General features: G+C 39.7%; 3 protein-coding genes across 3 annotated transcripts in view; 2 read left to right on the top strand and 1 right to left on the bottom strand.

The window, feature by feature from the left end:
- Nucleotides 1–6: 6 nt before the first annotated feature.
- Nucleotides 7–6056, top strand: rmnd1 (required for meiotic nuclear division 1 homolog). The gene is made up of 12 exons (XM_041848225.2): nt 7–358; nt 518–585; nt 693–798; nt 1973–2048; nt 2130–2169; nt 2436–2536; nt 2758–2864; nt 2997–3061; nt 3196–3272; nt 3426–3546; nt 5563–5679; nt 5912–6056. Exons 3-12 carry the CDS (start codon nt 699–701, stop codon nt 5942–5944), a joined length of 837 nt encoding a protein of 278 aa, XP_041704159.1. The 5' UTR covers nt 7–358; nt 518–585; nt 693–698; the 3' UTR covers nt 5945–6056.
- LOC121539603 (syntaxin-11-like) overlaps nt 5923–21492 on the top strand; it is a 49716-nt gene continuing 34146 nt past the window's right edge. Inside the window, exon 1 of the mRNA XM_041848226.2 lies at nt 5923–5996. The gene's annotated coding sequence lies outside the window, so the exon portion shown is untranslated. The remainder of the gene's footprint in view (nt 5997–21492) is intronic.
- LOC121538935 (A-kinase anchor protein 12-like) lies at nt 19206–21130 on the bottom strand. The gene is given in 5 exon segments (XM_041847095.1): nt 19206–19957; nt 19960–20080; nt 20122–20196; nt 20199–20272; nt 21094–21130. Coding segments are annotated over 5 exon segments (1059 nt in total).

Below are 21492 nucleotides of genomic sequence, written 5' to 3'. Positions count from 1 at the left end.
TCCATCTAGAACTCAATTAGCTCACTGGACCACCTTAGACTCTGTTCATCATAGGACCTGTCATTCAAACACACACTCCCAACAGCATGGCTGGACTGTCAGAGGAGACAGGAAGCGAGATGTTTTGTATGTGTCACAACGTTTCAGCACCGGTGTTGTGTCACTATCAGCTATCATTGGTCATCCCACCTCCACCAGACATTGGGGTGTCAGTATACAGAGGAGGCTCTATTCAACGGCCCCTATTAAATCAGTGATTAAACCAGTGACCATGCCAGGAAGTGGGAAGAAACTTCCTAAAGGCCCCAGGACCAAACAACCATCCAGAACCAATCAGCCGACCCCAAAGGAGGACAAGGTGATGCCGTCCACCAATCAGATTAGAGGACTGGGATATTCTTAATGAATATATCTATTTTATTTATTTAACTTTTATTTGTATTATAAGGAAGTGAATGAATGAATGAATGGATACTGAGCATGGACGGATGAATTAATGAATCAATGTTACATACAGGGACAATACAGGGACACACTTTATACATCAGAGCACATAGACCTGAGCACTGATGGCTGGTGAAACAAGTAAGATACCTTACGTGTATCTAACATCTAGTATGACCCGATTCTTGATCATGTGGGTTATTATGTCAGTAATATGATGGCAACCATGTTCAATTTGTCCCCTATAGGATATTATGCAGTGCATTGCTTTTGCAACAGCGGACCAGTATCATTTGCCAACACTCTGCCATGACCTCATAGCCCATGGCTTCTACGAAATAGATTTACCAAGAGGTAGGCCAACACCTTTTTACTTTACTTCATGGATGCTCTAGGCCAGGGGTCTCCAACAGGTCGATCTCGAGCTACCAAACAATTCAGAAAGTACATGCAATCTTCACATGTTCCACCGCAAACTGTCATTAATGCACCAATTATGCACCAATTTGTAAGTCGCTCTGGATAAGAGCGTCTGCTAAATGACGTAAATGTTAATGTAATTAACAAATCTCACAAGTATCAGACACCGCAAGCTCCCAGCTACTATCTAATCAACGTAACATTGACATTATCCCACCCCTGGTTAGCCACTATTGGCTTAAAAAGCCAGACCTAACACAATCTCTGCCAGCAATCTCTGCTCCTGTCTTGGTCTGTATGGTGCGCACATTTGTCTATCACTCTGTGTGTAGCCAATTGATGTGATAACCGTCTTGTGGTTGACAGAAATACTTTACCCCAAATCTTCTCGATTAAATGTTAACTGCAAAGTAGGCTTACCTGGCAGTAGTATGTCATGAGTAAGTATATCATTTGTATCTATTATTTGTTATTTGAAAACTTTCCCATGAAATGAGCAGCAGCGGTACAGAACCATCACTAGACCGGCACATTAGAAGGGACATTCTTTACTCACTAGATGCACAATTAAAGGGCCAGATGCAGATGCGTAATTGAAGGGGAATTAAACACACAAATCCCAAAATGCTAATTTTCTTCCAGACATAAAACAATTCTCAGAACATCCAATTTCATTGTTTCTCTATAAAAAGTGTACATTTTGAGTGTAAAACAAAACAAATTCTAAAACCAGGAAAACTAAAACTGAGAAAACATAATTTGGAAAATATTAAACAGAATTGTGGGGGAAATAATCACAGATTTTATAGGGCTCCCCTTAGAGTTGTTTATTAACCATTATTTTACCAGGTGTATTGGCATAAAACAGTGCACTACTTTCTCTTGTACACTAAGGACCTGGGGAAGAGTTGCGGGGAAGAGTAGAAGAGAAGAATATGCTTATTTGAAAGCTAGGAGAAAATTAGTAGCTCATGACAGGTTTAATTTTTTTTTAAGTAGCTCTCATGCTAGAAAAGGTTGGAGACTCCTGCTCTAGGCTAATTGCATACTCTTTTCATGGCTGTGCAATGATACAAAGAAACATTTTGATCATATATTTTCATTTCAGATGCCTCAAATGTACTTGTAATATGCACTGACAATGCCCAAAAACCCAGTGACAATGCAACAATGTTCTTCTTCAGGTATGTATTTTTCTATATCTTATTGGTTATGTCTCTTAGCTAATTGTTTTGTTTTGAACATTAAGCTATTTTTCTTTCTAGGGAGGGATCAGTGGTCTTTTGGAATGTTGAAGAGAAAACGGTAAGAAGGATTCCGATCCTATTGCACATAAGAAGTCACTGACATATTTCATTAATTTTCGTAATTTCTCACAATAGTGTAGTAATTCTAGTTTTGATAATAACAAAATGATCACATTACAGTCACCTTAAAAATCACTGTTAAGGGAAGGTTTGGTTCTCTTGAACCAGGTAGTCTAAGCAGGGGAATTGTTGAAGGAGCTGCAGATGTCATCAGTTACAGATCAATGATGCAATTTCTTGCTATTAATCTGCTTTGTTTCTCAGATGAAGAAAGTGATGAGGATCCTGGAGCAGCATGAGATTCAGCCCTACGAGGTAGCTCTGGTCCACTGGGAAAATGAAGAGATCAACTACAGTATTGGAGAGTATGTCACCTGATATGGTTGGTCGTAACAGATCGATGATGCAATTTCCAATATGCATTATAGCAAAATTAAATTGTAGATGGCTGAAAAAATGTATGAATGACTTTACCATGATATAGAAAGCAAAAAGGGCTTCTTTTGATTTGTCATTTGGATTGTTCCATAATTGTTGTAGCTATATTGTTGTCTTTGGTGACAGTGTTTTCTTTTGTTCTCCCAAGGGGAAACTCAAAACTACAACATGGTAACTTCCTGCTGAACAATGAAATATATCCTGACGAGGCCGTGCTGGATAAATTTGCATTCTCAAATGCCCTTTCTTTGTCAGGTTAGCTGGAACCCCTTTATGTTTACTGTTTGTTGTTCATGTAGGGAACATTACTGTTAATCGTTCTATATACTACTATGGCTTTCTTACCATCCATATTGTGCTTTCCCGTCTGTCTTGGTTTTGTTTAAGTGAAACTGGCTATATGGGAGGTGGCTTTGGATCACTTTGTGGAGTCGATTCAGTCCATCCCAGAGGTAAGACCTTTAAATGATTCTGTAAGTGTCAACAGACCTCCACACTTGAGAAACCATCATATCTGACCATGACTGAATAATTATACAATGTATAATAGGTTCTCCTAACTTCATTATTTGCTCTTCCCAAAAAGATGCTGAAATCTGGGAAGAAAATAAAGCTGTCCAGAGCAGAGGTCATGCAGAAAATTGGAGAACTCTTTTCTCTGAGGTAAATAAAATCTGCTGCAAATATCAAAGCAGCAGGTTAAATATTGGATTCATTTTGTTTATTACAGCTTGAGTAACCAGAAGCAATTAGCAGACAATACTATGTAACCATCCACCACTGAATCTGGCTATTTTACGTGTTATGTTATTCCAGGCACTGTATCAACCTGAGCTCTGACCTGCTGATCACGCCAGACTTCTACTGGGACAGAGAGAACCTGGAGATGCTCTATGACAAGACCTGTCAGTTCCTTAATATCAACCGCCGGGTCAAGGTAGGGTTTTGTGTCTTATTTATTCTTAGTATGAGTTTATGGATCATATCATATTTGATAACAGATGCAGTATTACTAGGGCGGCAGCTAGCCTAGCGATTAAGTGTTGGGCCAGTAAACAAAAGGTCGGTAGTTCAAATCCCCAAGCCGACTAGGTGAAAAATCTTCCGATGTGCCCTTGAGCAAGGCACTTAACCCTAATTGCTCCTGTAAGTCGCTCTGGATAAGAGCGTCTTTTAAATGACTAAAATGTAAATTTACTTTTAGGATGCTGAACTGAAACGTATATAGAGTGGGGGAAAAAAGTATTTAGTCAGCCACCAATTGTGCATGTTCTCCCACTTAAAAAGATGAGAGAGGCCTGTAATTTTCATCATAGGTACACGTCAACTATGACAGACAAATTGAGAATTTTTTTTCCAGAAAATCACATTGTAGGATTTTTAATGAACTTATTTGCAAATTATGGTGGAAAATAAGTATTTGGTCACCTACAAACAAGCAAGATTTCTGGCTCTCACAGACCTGTAACTTCTTCTTTAAGAGGCTCCTCTGTCCTCCACTCGTTACCTGTATTAATGGCACCTGTTTGAACTTGTTATCAGTATAAAAGACACCTGTCCACAACCTCAAACAGTCACACTCCAAACTCCACTATGGCCAAGACCAAAGAGCTGTCAAAGGACACCAGAAACAAAATTGTAGACCTGCACCAGGCTGGGAAGACTGAATCTGCAATAGGTAAGCAGCTTGGTTTGAAGAAATCAACTGTGGGAGCAATTATTAGTAAATGGAAGACATACAAGACCACTGATAATCTCCCTCGATCTGGGGCTCCACGCAAGATCTCACCCCGTGGGGTCAAAATGATCACAAGAACGGTGAGCAAAAATCCCAGAACCACACGGGGGGACCTAGTGAATGACCTGCAGAGAGCTGGGACCAAAGTAACAAAGCCTACCATCAGTAACACACTACGCCGCCAGGGACTCAAATCCTGCAGTGCAATACGTGTCCCCCTGCTTAAGCCAGTACATGTCCAGGCCCGTCTGAAGTTTGCTAGAGTGCATTTGGATGATCCAGAAGAGGATTGGGAGAATGTCATATGGTCAGATGAAACCAAAATAGAACTTTTTGGTAAAAACTCAACTCGTCGTGTTTGGAGGACAAAGAATGCTGAGTTGCATCCAAAGAACACCATACCTACTGTGAAGCATGGGGGTGGAAACATCATGCTTTGGGGCTGTTTTTCTGCAAAGGGACCAGGACGACTGATCCGTGTAAAGGAAAGAATGAATGGGGCCATGTATCGTGAGATTTTGAGTGAAAACCTCCTTCCATCAGCAAGGGCATTGAAGATGAAACGTGGCTGGGTCTTTCAGCATGACAATGATCCCAAACACACCGCCCGGGCAACGAAGGAGTGGCTTCGTAAGAAGCATTTCAAGGTCCTGGAGTGGCCTAGCCAGTCTCCAGATCTCAACCCCATAGAAAATCTTTGGAGGGAGTTGAAAGTTCGTGTTGCCCAGCGACAGCCCCAAAACATCACTGCTCTAGAGGAGATCTGCATGGAGGAATGGGCCAAAATACCAGCAACAGTGTGTGAAAACCTTGTGAAGACTTACAGAAAACGTTTGACCTGTGTCATTGCCAACAAAGGGTATATAACAAAGTATTGAGAAACTTTTGTTATTGACCAAATACTTATTTTCCACCATAATTTGAAAATAAATTCATAAAAAATCCTACAATGTCATTTTGTCTGTCATAGTTGACGTGTACCTATGATGAAAATTACAGGCCTCTCTCATCTTTTTAAGTGGGAGAACTTGCACAATTGGTGGCTGACTAAATACTTTTTTCCCCCACTGTATGTTGTTTCTTATGGGATATATTCCACTTAAGCTATAGGCAGCAAACCGTCAAAATGCTTGTCATTATGCAAGCAATTAGCTATAGTGGGATTGAAATCCACTTGCAGCAGTGGGGCCTACTGTCATCCTATTTTTTTCCCAGGTAGTGAACGAGAAACTGCAGCACTGCACTGAGCTGACAGACCTGATGAGGAACCACCTGAGTGAGAAGCACAGCTTAAGGCTAGAGTGGATGATAGTCATCCTCATCACTATTGAGGTCAGAAACCCCAACATCACACACACACACACACACACACACACCACCCCCTCCAAGGCTTATGTTCTTGTGATGGTGGTGATGATAATGATGGTTATTATTATGATGAAGATGATAATTATGTTTCTAGCATTATAATGAAGAACTACAAGAACAAACTGAAGCCTAGCTTATCATTTCATTTGGAATGTCATCTCACTACTCTTTTGGTTTTGTTTCCTTTGAATTTCAGGTGATGTTTGAACTTGGCAGAGTGATCTTCTGAAGAGCTGCATCAGTGACGATGAAATAAAAATACTGACAAAATATATATTTTTGTAAGTACATTACATCATGATCATAATTAACAAGACATTAAAAAGAAGGCTAAACTTTTACCGAAAATAATGTAATTTACTGAACAAAAATGGCACAACTACAGTAGACTTACCATTCATTAACACCAGCAGCGATGAAACGCAAGAAGTAGGAGAGAGACTTGAGGAATATCACTTTATAACTTACAATTCTTTCGGGTGGAGCAAGGCGAAAATGATGAGGAAAGTTCATCTTTTGGGAAATCACCAGTGTCAGCGCAACAAAATGTAAATGTCTTGATAGCTCACTTTCGGAATGTTGGATTGCTGTTAGTATGCTGTTAAAAATATGTATCCATATGTGCTCATTAATTAGGGATGTGCATCTTTCCCATTCAAGACAATTTGATACGTATCTAGATACATGGGCTCCGATACGATACAGGAACGACATGTTGTGGTTCGAAGCGATTCGGTTTGATTAGAAAACAAATCGATGCGATTCGGGGGGAATGTAGCCTATGCTTTTTGTCCTCACACTCTGGTTCTGAAATCATCATCTAATTAACTTGTCATTTTTGCAGATTAAGGGTTTGAGCTAGTAATGTATCAATATTTATCATTTACAAATTTGCTATGACATAGCCAATGAATATATATAGCAGAATTTGGGATTTTACCCCTTACCCCCATCTCAAAATTAAATGGTTTTGGCCGTTTGGAAGTTTAGTGAGCTTCTTTTTCTCATCCAGCTTTGGCCATGCATGCAGTGCGCCTCGCAAAAGTGATTCCTCGTTATGAAATTATCAACTTTTCCCTGTATATCTAAAAATGACCATATACACTGATTGTTTAAGGCAAAACTACTAAAACTATTGCTGATGGTGAACCTGAACAATCTAAATAAATCTATTGTAAACCCCGTTCAGCAGATGAGAGTTGTGTCTCCGGTAGCTTACTTTTGTTTTCAACGGCGTATAGATAACAATAACCTAGCAAATGACAAAGGTTGTCTCACAACTAATAAAGTCTAATATCGCGCAAGCCCTTTTAGCATTTGAATGCTGAAGGTTCCGCGCAGATGTGCAAGATCAGGATCAGGCCGCCTACCTCACGTTGGTCAGTGTGCTAAACTTGGCTTTGTCTAATCTACTAATATTCCCTAGGGTTGTTCGACATTCAAAATGACTTGTAGATCAATGACTGTCAACACAGTTACATGCTTAGTTCGACACTGAAGGAGAGGACGCATCAGTTGTCACAAAATATGTGGTATTTTCGGAAGGTAGAAAGTAATATGCGCAAAAAAAATGTGAATCTGCGATTCGTAACGTTTGAATACATTTTATGACCAATGCATGCTACATTTGGATCGGTTTGGGGTCCAGTGGACCGATGCAGTCCAATCTTAATCATTTGAATCGGGCACCGATGCGTATCAGTGAATCATTACATCCCTATCATTAAAATATGCATGTTTTTGGGGGATTTAAATGCTTCTGTTTATATTTGAGTTGAAACTTTAAATTGCCTATATGTATTGATTCACAGTACTTATTTTTATATTTGCAGACATACATGTCCGTGTGTGTCTTAATTCTGGCAAACTGTGTAATAATTCAAACAACCAATCCGATATCTCATGATCCTAGTGACTCGTCTGTAAGAAGCTGAGCCAATTGCCTGGAGCTGCAGGTCATTTAGAGGATGCTAATTGTCTGTGGTCTTGCCATGTCAACTGTTATTCACATTCATGTGATCCATGAAGATCTACAGCACATACATTTGGTGACAGCTGTCATCTCCTGTATAAAGTTATTATTATTATTATTATTAATATCTGTCTTTTATACAGGTAACGAGCTGAGATTAGGAGTACACTCTTAAAGGGAGTGCTCCTAATCTCAGCTTGTTACCTGTATAAAATACACCTGTCCACAGAAGCAATCAATCAATCAGATTCCAAACTCTCCACAATGGCCAAGACCAAAGAGCTCTCCAAGGATGTCAGGGACAAGATTGTAGACCTACACAAGGCTGGAATGGGCTACAAGACCATCGCCAAGCAGCTTGGTGAGAAGGTGACAACAGTTGGTGCGATTATTCGCAAATGGAAGAAACACAAAATAACTGTCAATCTCCCTCTGCCTGGGGCTCCATGCAAGATCTCACCTCGTGGAGTTGCAATGATCATGAGAACGGTGAGGAATCAGCCCAGAACTACACGGGAGGATCTTGTCAATGATCTCAAGGCAGCTGGGACCATAGTCACCAAGAAAACAATTTTGTAACACACTACGCCGTGAAGGACTGAAATCCTGCAGCGCCCGCAAGCTCCCCCTGCTCAAGAAAGAACATATACATGCCCGTCTGAAGTTTGCCAATGAACATCTGAATGATTCAAAGGAAAACTGGGTGAAAGTGTTGTGGTCAGATGAGACCAAAATGGAGCTCTTAGGCATCAACTCAACTCGCCGTGTTTGGAGGAGGAGGAATGCTGCCTATGACCCCAAGAACACCATCCCCACCGTCAAACATGGGTGTTTTTCTGCTAAGGGGACAGGACAACTTCACCGCATCAAAGGGACGATGGACGGGGCCATGTACCGTCAAATCTTGGGTGAGAACCTCCTTCCCTCAGCCAGGGCATTGAAAATGGGTCGTAGATGGGTATTCCAGCATGACAATGACCCAAAACACACAGCCAAGGCAACAAAGGAGTGGCTCAAGAAGAAGCACATTAAGGTCCTGGAGTGGCCCAGCCAGTCTCCATAACTTAATCCCATAGAAAATCTGTGGAGGGAGCTGAAGGTTCGAGTTGCCAAACCTCAGCCTTGAAACCTTAATGACTTGGAGAAGATCTGCAAAGAGGAGTGGAACAAAATTCCTCCTGAGATGTGTGCAAACCTGGTGGCCAACTACAAGAAACGTCTGACCTCTGTGATTGCCAACAAGGGTTTTGCCACCAAGTACTAAGTCATGTTTTGCAGAGGGGTCAAATACTTATTTCCCTCATTAAAATGCAAATCAATTTATAACATTTTTGACATGCGTTTTTCTGGATTTTTTTGTTGTTATTCTGTCTCTCACTGTTCAAATAAGCCTACCATTACAATTATAGACTGATCATGTCTTTGTCAGTGGGCAAACGTACAAAATCAGCAGGGAATCAAATACTTTTTTCCCTTACTGTACATACGTACATACACATACATATCCTTTAAAAATAATATATTCCCCTTTATTACTTTCCAACCCCACCACCCTTTCCCTACTTGGAGTAAACTAGTGAACAACAATGCTTAGGCCTCTACTTCTAGCTTAAACTTACTATCTACATTTTATGGACACAGTCAATTTTACAATAATTATATTTTGTTTGTTTTTTCTCCTGAACTAATTCTACTCTCAACCTCTCCGATCATTTTCATGATGTCCATCCGGTTTGCTTCTATATGCCATATCTTTCCAACTGTGCTCTTTCACAAAAGCTCCCAACCACAACCTATATACTTATTATGGACACAGTATTCTTTACATTAGTTATCTTGTTGTTAGTTGTTATTAGTCCCATCCTTCAACTCCATTCAACACCACCCATCTATCTCTTAACACCATCCATATAGGATTTCTATTTGCCATATATTTTTCAACTGTACTGTGATGTTTTACAAAGTTCTGAACCTTTCTATTCTCATTGTTTCTACAGATTGTGAATTGAAAATAAACATCTTTGCTAAAAGTATTATTATATTATTGATCGATTGACTATGACTTTTCAGATCACCCAGTAATGCTATCTGCAGGGTTAGCTCCAGGTAAATATTGCAATTATTTAGCCATTCCTGGACCTGTGTCCAAAAACAAGCTACAAATGAACAGTACCAAAACAAATGATCTAATGATTCTGTCTCTTCGCAGCAAAATCTGCAGAGCTGGTAAGATTGTATCCCCCATATAAATAACATTCTGTTGGTAGCAAGAATTTTATATAATAATTTAAATTGAAAGATTCTAAGTTTTGAATCCGGTATCGTTTTGCGTATCAGTTCATAAACACTATGCCATGGGATCGGTACGTCAAAAATCTCTTCCCAACTATTTTGCAATCTATATGGGACGGCTGTCAATCCTTTTGTCCTTAAATGAAACTGGTATACTTTTTTATTTATCACAGTTTTCCTTAACCAATTATGTTCTTTAATGCAAGGCCAACAGACAAGTTCCTTACTTTCTCCCCCTTCCACTTTCCTCTTCTATTTTTGCGGGAAGGCTGCAATTATTTGGTTGTAATTTTGGGTAGAGCAGACATTTCCATATGTTTTTGTTAGCTGCATGTGCGACACAACTCCACCAGTCCTACCGATTATATCATTTACGAAGATTATACCTTTTTTTTTTTTATGTTGTCAAAAAAAAAGTTTTTTTGTCAATTAGTATATTTGAGTTTAACCACAATATTTGTTGCATTATTTGTTCTGTCGTTTCTGGAGGATTAAATAGAAATTGCAACCAACTTTCTATGGCTTGTTTTAGAAGTAGTGATATTTCGGAGATGATTTCCTTTTCAAATAACTGAAAGTGAGATGTTGTAATCTGACTGAAGCTTTTAGTGATAGGTCTAATGCTTTAATATTTAATAATTTCTGTCCTCCGAATTCATATTCATTATATAAATAGGCCCGTTTAATTTTGTCTGGCTTGCCGTTCCAAATAAAATGGAATATTTTTTTCTCATATAATAAAAAAAAAACTGTTCGCTAGGCGTAGGCAAGACTATAAGCAAATAGGTAAACTGGGATAATACTAAAGAGTTAATCAGGGTGATTTTTCCACAAATTGACAGGTATTTACCTTTCCATGGTAGCAAGATCTTTTCTATTTTTGCTAACTTTCTATTAAAATGTATTGAAGTGAGATCATTTATTTCCTTTGGGATATGTATTCCGAGTATATCCACATCACCATCAGACCATTTTATTGATAAACTACATGGTAATGTAAAAATTGTATTTTTTAGTGATCCAATACGTAAGACAGTGAGGGAAAAAAGTATTTGATCCCCTGCTGATTTTGTGTGTTTGCCCAATGACAAAGAAATGATCAGTCTACAATTTTAATGGTAGGTTTATTTGAACAGTGAGAGACAGAATAACAACAAAAAAATCCAGAAAAACACATGTCAAAAATGTTATAAATTGATTTTAATGAGGGAAATAAGTATTTGACCCCCTCTCAATCAGAAAGATTTCTGGCTCCCAGGTGTCTTTTATACAGGTACCGACCTGAGATTAGGAGTACACTCTTAAAGGGAGTGCTCCTAATCTCAGCTTGTTACCTGTATAAAAGACACCTGTCCACAGAAGCAATCAATCAATCAGATTCCAAACTCTCCACCATGGCCAAGACCAAAGAGCTCTCCAATGATGTCAGGGACAAGATTGTAGACCTACAGAAGGCTGGAATGGGCTACAAGACCATCGCCAAGCAGCTTGGTGAGAAGGTGACAACAGTTGGTGCGATTATTCGCAATTGGAAGAAACATAAAATAACTGTCAATCTCCCTCGGCCTGGGGCTCCATGCAAGATCTCACCTCGTGGAGTTGCAATGATCATGAGAACAGTGAGGAATCAGCCCAGAACTACACGGGAGGATCTTGTCAATGATCTCAAGGCAGCTGGGACCATAGTCACCAATAAAACAATTGGTAACACACTACGCCGTGAAGGACTGAAATCCTGCAGCGCCCGCAAGCTCCCCCTGCTCAAGAAAGCACATATACATGCCCGTCTGAAGTTTGCCAATGAACATCTGAATGATTCAAAGGAGAACTGGGTGAAAGTGTTGTGGTCAGATGAGACCAAAATGGAGCTCTTAGGCATCAACTCAACTCGCCGTGTTTGGAGGAGGAGGAATGCTGCCTATGACCCCAAGAACACCATCCCCATCGTCAAACATGGAGGTGGAAACATTATGCTTTGGGGGTGTTTTTCTGCTAAGGGGACAGGACAACTTCACTGCATCAAAGGGACGATGGACGGGGCCATGTACCGTCAAATCTTGGGTGAGAACCTCCTTCCCTCAGCCAGGGCATTGAAAATGGGTCGTAGATGGGTATTCCAGCATGACAATGACCCAAAACACATGGCCAAGGCAACAAAGGAGTGGCTCAAAAAGAAGCACATTAAGGTCCTGGAGTGGCCTAGCCAGTATCCAGACCTTAATCCCATAGAAAATCTGTGGAGGGAGCTGAAGGTTAGAGTTGCCAAACGTCAGCCTTGAGACCTTAATGACTTGGAGAAGATCTGCAAAGAGGAGTGGGACAAAATCCCTCATGAGATGTGTGCAAACCTGGTGGCCAACTACAAGAAACGTCTGACCTCTGTGATTGCCAACAAGGGTTTTGCCACCAAGTACTAAGTCATGTTTTGCATAGTGGTCAAATACTTATTTCCCTCATTAAAATGCAAATCAATTCATACCATTTTTGACATGCGTTTTTCTGGATTTTTGTTGTTGTTATTCTGTCTCTCACTGTTCAAATAAACCTACCAGTAAAATTATAGACTGAACATCTCTTTGTCAGTGGGCAAACGTACAAAATCAGCAGGGGATCAAATACTTTTTTCCCTCACTGTATAGTACATTTGTCATAATTTGGTTGTAATCCAGAGAGGTTACTAAATGTATCTAGATCCTCTATGAGGCTGTGGAGGGATTCTAGTTGTGGATTTAAAAGAAAATAGTTAACATCTCGATGGCCACAATAAATAGATATGCATATAGTGGACAACCTTGTTTCACTCCTCTTGACAGTTTAAAACCTTCTGAGAAATAGCCATTATTTATTATTTTACACCTATGATTACTATACATGATTTTGACCCATTTTATAAGAGATTCTCCAAAATTGAAATGCGCCAGGCATTTATATATAAACCCCAGTTGTACTTTATCAAATGCCTTTTCGAAGTCTGCTATGAATAGCAGGCCTGGTTTCCCAGATTTTCCATAGTGTTCTATTGTTTCCAATACTTGCCTTATATTATCTCCAATGTATCTTCCATGTAAAAAACCTGTCTGATTAGAATGAATAATATCCGCTATACATTTTGCTAGAAGATTTGCATCACATCACTGAAGTGTAAGAGGCCTCCAATTTTTTAAATGTTTGGATCTTTATATTTTCCACTTGTATCCTGTTTCAGTAATAATGAGATCAGACCTTCTTCTTGAGTGTCAGATGATCTACCATTTACATAGGAGTGGTTAAAACATGCTAATAACGGTCCACTTAGTATATCAAAAAAGTTTTGGTATACCTCGACTGGTATGCCATCCAACCCTGGAGCTTTCCCGGACTAAAAGTCTTTAATTGCATCCAGAAGTTCCTCCTCTGTAATGTCACCTTCACATGAGTCTTTCTGTATGGCTGTTAATTTTACATTATCAATAGAAAAAAAATCTCTACAATTAGCTTCAGTTAGAGGAGATGGAGGCGACAAACGAAAACATATGCTTAAAGTACTTTGTTTCCTCCTTCAAAATATCATTTGGTGAATCATGGGTGACTCCGTCAGTTGTAACCAGTTTCATTCAATTATTTTTGGTAGCATTCCTATGTTGAAGATTAAAAAAGAATTTGGTACATTTTTCCTCATATTCCATCCAGTTTGCTTTATTTTTATAATATATTACACTTGATCTTTCTTGAATAAGTTTTTCCATTTCTTTCTGTTTTTCCTCTAATTTATTCTGAGCCTCTATGTTACAGTTTTTATTGCCATCTATCAGTTCTGTTAGACTTTCTATTTCCTTTGTTAGTATAAACTCTTTTGACCTAAATTGCTTTTGTTTTCGAGATGAGTACTGAATTGCATGGCCTCTAAAGGCACATTTAAAGGCGTCCCATACAATAAGGGGATTTGCTGTACCTATGTTATGTCGGAAAAAGTCAGTTATAAATTCCTTTGTCCTAGTTAAAAATAAATGATCATCCAATAGGCTTTGATTAAATTTCCAATATCCTCGTCCACGTGGAAATTCAGTAAGAGTAATGTATATGCCAATTATATGATGGTCCGACCGCTTTCTGTCCCCTATCAACACTTTTTTAACTTTTGGTGCCAACGAGAATGAGATAAGAAAGAAGTCAAGACGACTAGCTTGATTGAGTCTCCGCCATGTACAGTGGGGGAAAAAAAGTATTTAGTCAGCCACCAATTGTGCAAGTTCTCCCACTTAAAAAGATGAGAGAGGCCTGTAATTTTCATCATAGGTACACGTCAACTATGACAGACAAATTGAGAAAAAGAAATCCAGAAAATCACATTGTAGGATTTTTAATGAATTTATTTGCAAATTATGGTGGAAAATAAGTATTTGGTCACCTACAAACAAGCAAGATTTCTGGCTCTCACAGACCTGTAATTTCTTCTTTAAGAGGCTCCTCTGTCCTCCACTCGTTACCTGTATTAAAGGCACCTGTTTGAACTTGTTATCAGTATAAAAGACACCTGTCCACAACCTCAAACAGTCACACTCCAAACTCCACTATGGCCAAGACCAAAGAGCTGTCAAAGGACACCAGAAACAAAATTGTAGACCTGCACCAGGCTGGGAAGACTGAATCTGCAATAGGTAAGCAGCTTGGTTTGAAGAAATCAACTGTGGGAGCAATTATTAGGAAATGGAAGACATACAAGACCACTGATAATTTCCCTCGATCTGGGGCTTAACGCAAGATCTCTACCCGTGGGGTCAAAATGATCACAAGAACGGTGAGCAAAAATCCCAGAACCACACGGGGGGACCTAGTGAATGACCTGCAGAGAGCTGGGACCAAAGTAACAAAGCCTACCATCAGTAACACACTACGCCGCCAGGGACTCAAATCCTGCAGTCCCCCTGCTTAAGCCAGTACATGTCCAGGCCCGTCGGAAGTTTGCTAGAGTGCATTTGGATGATCCAGAAGAGGATTGGGAGAATGTCATATGGTCAGATGAAACCAAAATAGAACTTTTTGGTAAAAACTCAACTCGTCGTGTTTGGAGGACAAAGAATGCTGAGTTGCATCCAAAGAACACCATACCTACTGTGAAGCATGGGGGTGGAAACATCATGCTTTGGGGCTGAGTTTTTCTGCAAAGGGACCAGGACGACTGATCCGTGTAAAGGAAAGAATTAATGGGGCCATGTATCGTGGAGATTTTGAGTGAAAACCTCCTTCCATCAGCAAGGGCATTGAAGATGAAACGTGGCTGGGTCTTTCAGCATGACAATGATCCCAAACACACCGCCGGGCAACGAAGGAGTGGCTTCGTAAGAAGCATTTCAAGGTCCTGGAGTGGCCTAGCCAGTCTCCAGATCTCAACCCCATAGAAAATCTTTGGAGGGAGTTGAAAGTCCATGTTGCCCAGCGACAGTCCCAAAACATCACTGCTCTAGAGGAGATCTGCATGGAGGAATGGGCCAAAATACCAGCAACAGTGTGTGAAAACCTTGTGAAGACTTACCGAAAACGTTTGACCTGTGTCATTGCCAACAAAGGGTATATAACAAAGTATTGAGAAACTTTTGTTATTGACCAAATACTTATTTTCCACCATAATTTGCAAATAAATTCATTAAAAATCCTACAATGTGATTTTCTGGAGAAATAAAATATCATTTTGTCTGTCATAGTTGACGTGTACCTAATGATGAAAATTACAGGCCTCTCTCATCTTTTTAAGTGGGAGAACTTGCACAATTGGTGGCTGACTAAATACTTTTTTTCCCCACTGTATATCTCACTAGATCAGGATATTTAAGCCTCCATATATCTACTAGTTCTAATGTATCCATGACATTCACGATTTCCTTAAGAGCATGTGGGTGATTGTTTGTGGTGTGATTTCCTTTACGGTCCATTGAGCTATTTAAAACAGTATTATAATCCCCCACCATAATAATATTGTCTTGAATTGCTTGCAGGGTTGATAATTTATTATATATATTGTCAAAGAAGTGTGGATCATCATTATTTGGTCCGTAAAGGTTAATGAGCCATATCTGTTTATGGCCCAATAACATATTTAAAATAATCCATCTACCTTGCGTATCTATTTGGACAATTTGCACATTCGGATCGAAATTACTATTAATTAATATCATCACCCCTTTTGAGTTTCTTTGCCCATGGGAGAAGTATATTCCGCCCCCCCCCCATTCCTTTTTCCACGCAACTTCATCTAGAATTGTTGAATGAGTTTCCTGTAAACAATAGATATTATATTCCTTCTCTTTGAGCCATGTAAATATTGTTCTTCTTTTGTTATTATCAGCTAAGCCATTACAATTATAACTGGCTATACTTATTTCACCATACACCATAATGAGATACAAGTTTCAAGTCTATTTTTAGTCTTTAAGAATGGCCCTGAGAGGCTCAGAGTGGTCCTTCAAGCCGGATGTAAATGCCTTTATCTGGCTCGAAGGACCATGAGAAAACACTCATAGTACTCAAAGCAGATTTTTAAGACTATTGAAATTAAAAGATTTTCATTTATTTCACTAACAGCTTTGAAATATAAAAATGTCCATGCAACTCTTTTATGTTTTGCATTTAGTTATTAGTTAATATTACATTTTAAGATAAAGAGGAATATATATACACTGAGTGTACAAAACATTAGGAATACCTTCCTAATATTTAGTTGCACCCCATTTTGCCCTCAGAACAGCCTCAATTCGTCGGGGCAAGGACTCTACAAGGTGTCAAGTGTTCCACAGGGATGCTGGCCCATGTTGACTCCAATGCTTCCCATAGTTGTGTCAAGTTGGCTGGATGTCGTTTGGGTGGTGGACCATTCTTGATACACACGGGAAACTGTTGAGCTTGAAAAACACAGCAGCGTTGCAGTTCTTGACACACATTTAAACCGGTGCACCTACTACTATACCCTGTTCAAAGGCACTTAAAGCTACATTATGTAACTTTTTGGACTACCTGACCAAATTCACATATAAATGTGTGTTATAGATTTGTCATTCTTATTGAAAGTCTAAGTGGTAGATCTGTTCTATGTGCGCTATTTTTTTTATTATTATTATTTTTTTCTATGTGCGCTATTTCTATGCTTCCCATTCTTACGTTTTGTTTTTGCGTTTTTTACTTTCGGTTTTGTACACCAGCAAGAGCTGAAAATACAATTTGTTTGGGTATGGAAAATATATTTCAAAGCGGTTTAGATGGTACAATGATTCTCTACACTATACTTGCTTGTTTTGTCACAAACTTAAATTAAGAGAACTATTAGAATTTTGGCAACCAGGAAATGGCGGAGCGATTTCTGCATAGTGCATCTTTAAATATTTCGTCTTTCCCATTCACCCTCTGAATGGCACACATACACAATAATTGTCTCAAGGCTTAAAAATCCTTTAACCTGTCCCCCACCCCCCTCATCTACACTGATTGAAGTGGATTTAACAAATGACATCAATAAGGGGTCATAGCTTTCACCTGGATTCACCTGGTGTCACGACTGCCTCTGCTACACCTGGTCAGTCTATGTCATTGAAAGAGCAGGTGTTCTTAATGTTTTGTATACTCAGTGTATAGTCACAGGCAAAAAAAATGAATACACAAATAGTTCTGTTTTTCAGATGCAACTCGTGATAAAATACAGATTTTGTATCAGTATTTTGGTCTGTGTCAACTAACTATTGCAGTGCATAGTTTGCAAACTTTGCAATTCAACTATAATTCTATGAGATAATGAAGATTGCAATATTCATAGGAAATATGATAAATGTGATATAAATACTAGTCACTACACATGACTAGAGCAAATGTTCTATTACCGGTATGTGCTGAGTCGAGCAAACATTTAGTGTCTGACAGAAGACAGTGATAACACAGTAAGATCGGGAACAAATCTACATACCTGTATATCTAATCAAAGTTTGTCTTTGCATTGTTTTGGTGAGCAGTGGGGTAAATATGTCCTGTGTTGAATGGAAGTGTATTATATGTTGATAAAAATATATGTTAGGCTTCTGTTCAATCCAGAAATGACATTAAAGCTAAAGAAAACTAAACTCAGATAAATATACTCTGTGTAATACAATTATCTAAGGGAAGGACAAACATTTTCTAAAATGTTAACATAAATATTATATAATATACATTATTGTACCTCCAAGTTCTGATAAGATGACATGGTTCCTTGAAAAGGAACACGATTGTATTAAAATAAGTAGAAGTAAATACACATACAGTTAAACTTTGATATAATTACATTGCAACTAACATTCATGTATTCAACGATCTGAATGTCTCCACAATAGCTTCAGCTGACCCCATCTCAGCATTTGCATCTGTCACTTGTACTTGGATCTCATGACCCTTGACATCAGTTAAGACAACCTCAAGCACTGCATCAACAATTGTTTCAGCTGATTCAATCTCTACATCCATCTCGTTTAATTGGATCTCATGATCAGTGACATTGGTTGAGCCCACTTCAAGGGTTGTCTCAACATTTGCTCCATCTGATTCAATCTCAGCGTCCACCTGTTGTAATAGAATCTCGTGATCATTGTCATCAGATGAGCCCACTTCAAGCACTGTCTCATCAATGTCTTCAGCTGACTTTAACTCTGCATCCGTCACTTGTACTTGGATCACATGGCCATCAACAAACTGCACTGATGGCACCTTCTTCGTCACAACCATGTCCTTTGCCTTTAGTGTCTGAACCATAGCGGAGCCTATGAATGGTCTTAGAGCACCCAAAGGATCCTTCTTCTCTGGGGATTCTACTTCAGGTGTCACTATGGAAATCAAAGATTCCAGAACGTCAGATGGTTCCGACATTGGAACGTCAGGCATTGCAGCTGTGACATCTTGAACCTCACGTGATTGTTTCTACAACTGGTGCATTCTCATTCTCAACTCTGTGGGTACTACCTCAGTGACCTCAGATGGACACTCTACCATAGGAGTCACAGGGCTTTTATCAACAGCATCAATTTGTTGAGACTCTTCACCTGTGCGGATTTCAATCTGATTTTTCATGAGCTATCAAAACTGTTGCTTCCGTCTCTTTTGGTGTGTGTAATATATGTGGAGAAACTGAAATTGCTTCCAGATGTGGGTCTTTTGTAGTTACCAATGAGAGAGTTTGGGTTCTGCTAATGGTATCAACAGTCTCATACAGAAGTAATTCTGTGTCCTTTAATTCTTATTCTAGTGGGACAGGTGTTGTGCTGCCTGATGTTTTGGTGGACTCATCTGTCAGCTGTGATACTGCTGAAACCATTTCTGTTGTTTCTTCATCTAGAGGTTCTGGGGCAGTGACGGCTTCAGATGTCAACTCTATTAGGTCCTCGGCAATGGTATCGTCTCGAGTGGCTTCTTCAGCAGTGGACACTTGTGTGGCAATGGTCTCCTTTATTAAGCCTTCCTCAGGTATATCACTGAGTTGCTGATGTTTACTTATGAATTCCGTAAGGTCCTCAAAGTCTTCCATAGCAGTGGGGGATGTTGATGGGGCCAACTGTTCCACAGTATATTTGTCTTGAGCCTTCTCTGCTTCAGTGGGCAGGGTGTCTTTGGGTATGGCCAATTCGGTGACCAGACTAGAGACGTCTGGCTGAGTTTCTTCTTCTGTTATGTTTAGTAGAGTTTCTATAACAGCCTCAGTTGATATGTTGTGTTTCTCTCCTAGCTCTTCTGCATCAAACTCTGACATGGGGACCACTGCTGGCGTTTCAGAGTCCTCCTCATCATCTGATCCAAGACCCTTATCTGCCTCGTCAGAAGATATTGGTTCCTGCTTTTCTCCATGCTTTCTCTTTTTGCGTCCAGGGATGAGTTTCTTTAGAGAAAAAGAAGACTCCTCTTTGGTGATTTCGCTGCCACATTGCATCTGCTCTGGTGAGCTAACTTTGCCTGCCTCCTTGGTTTTTGCCTTCTTATTTGAGGTGATCAGCTTTTACGGTATTTCCATGTAGACCTCCCTTCACTCCCTGAGGGACTTCCAGCTTGCTCAGGGGAAGAGATACAATGTTCATAACCTCTCTCCTGAGAACTGTCCACTGGCGACTGCAGTTTTTCCTGGTTCACTTAGTATTTCACCTTCATTCATGGGTGCTTGCTTCCTCTGAGTCAGATGTTTTTCTGCCCCTCCTCTTTGCAGATCCACATAGGAGAGCCTCCCAAGAAACAGATATATATCGACCTTCTTTTTGGGCTCTTCTGTGCTATTTTCTAGTACATGCTCCCCATCACTTTTCTTTGGCTCCTCATCTTTTGGGATGTCTTCTGGGCGTCATTCGTCCAGGTGCTATCCTTCTTCCTTTCACTGTCAGAGGTTACATCATCATCTGATTCGTGGCTTGACCCTACCTGAGCAGACACGTTTACCTGCTCTGCTGCTAATTCTTCTGGCAGAGAGGCAGGACTTTCTCCTTTCTGGTACTCCGCTGACTCTGTGGATGACAGTAGATCCTCAGCTACATGCTCACCAGATCCGGTCAACTTTTCTGGTTTACTACCTCTCCGCTTCCTAGTAAGCTTCTTCAAACCAGCCCCAGATAAGAGCTTCCTGAGTGGACTTCCTTGATTTTTAGCTTTCTCTTGTGAGCTAAGTTCAGCTTCATTTGAGATAACTGTGTGGAATCCCCAAGAAGAAGACTGCTCATCAAGAATATCCTGGACTGGAATTCCTTGGCTTTTAGCTTCCTCTTGAGAGTTAAGAAGTTTAGCCTTGTTTGAGGTAACTGTCAGTAATATCTCAGGATCTGGCTCCTCTTCAGGAACATCATCTGTGGCTGTGACAAATCCCCAAGAATGAGACTGCTCTTCAATACTTTCCTGGGTTTTAACTTTGTCTTGAGAGTTAAGAAGTTTGGCTTAATTTGTTTCAGCTTTATTTGTTATAACTGTTACGAATCTCCAAGAAGGAGACTGGTCTTCAATAATATCCTGGACTGAACTTCCTTGACTTTTAGCCTCCTCTTGAGAGCTAAGAAGTTCAGCTTCATTTGAGATAATTGTCTGTAATACATTAGTAGCTGGCTGCTCTTCAAGAACATCCTCTCTGTTTTCACTAGTTTTAGGGACATTACTCTTATTGAGTTCTGGGACATTGGATGTCTCAGCCATTAGGGAATATGTTACTCCCTCTAACATTGTGGCTGCAATTTCAAATTGAAGTTGTTTCTCATTTTGTTCCCTCTCAACACCTGGACTGATCTCCTCCTTTGTTTGTTCTTGCTCAAGTCCAGCTTCCTCTGGTGTGTTTACATCCTCCTGTTTTTCAATGCTTTGCGGTTCCTGTTCCTTCTCAACAGTCTCATCTTTGGGCGTTTCCTCTTCTATAAGCTTTTTCTTTTTCTTTAAACCGGCGAAGATTCCAGTGGTGAGAAATGTCTTTATCGGGGATATAATTTATTCTTCAAAATCCAGAATGGTTGGTGCTGGTGCCTATGTCTCTTCGGTTGGGAAGACTTCCTCCTCTACTTTCT

The sequence above is a fragment of the Coregonus clupeaformis genome, chromosome 25 (assembly GCF_020615455.1).
Source record: "Coregonus clupeaformis isolate EN_2021a chromosome 25, ASM2061545v1, whole genome shotgun sequence".
NCBI classification, from domain to species: Eukaryota; Metazoa; Chordata; class Actinopteri; order Salmoniformes; family Salmonidae; genus Coregonus; species Coregonus clupeaformis.
Note: the sequence above shows the minus strand (reverse complement) of the source record. Positions and strands in the feature narration are given on the sequence as shown.

Coding starts and splice junctions, on each gene's coding strand:
- rmnd1 (XM_041848225.2), top strand. CDS start 699: ATGCAGTGCATTGCTTTTGCAACAGCGGACCAGTATCATTTGCCAACA. Junction 799..1,972: donor CGAAATAGATTTACCAAGAG/GTAGGCCAACAC, acceptor TTTTCATTTCAG/ATGCCTCAAATGTACTTGTA. Junction 3,273..3,425: donor GGAGAACTCTTTTCTCTGAG/GTAAATAAAATC, acceptor ATGTTATTCCAG/GCACTGTATCAACCTGAGCT.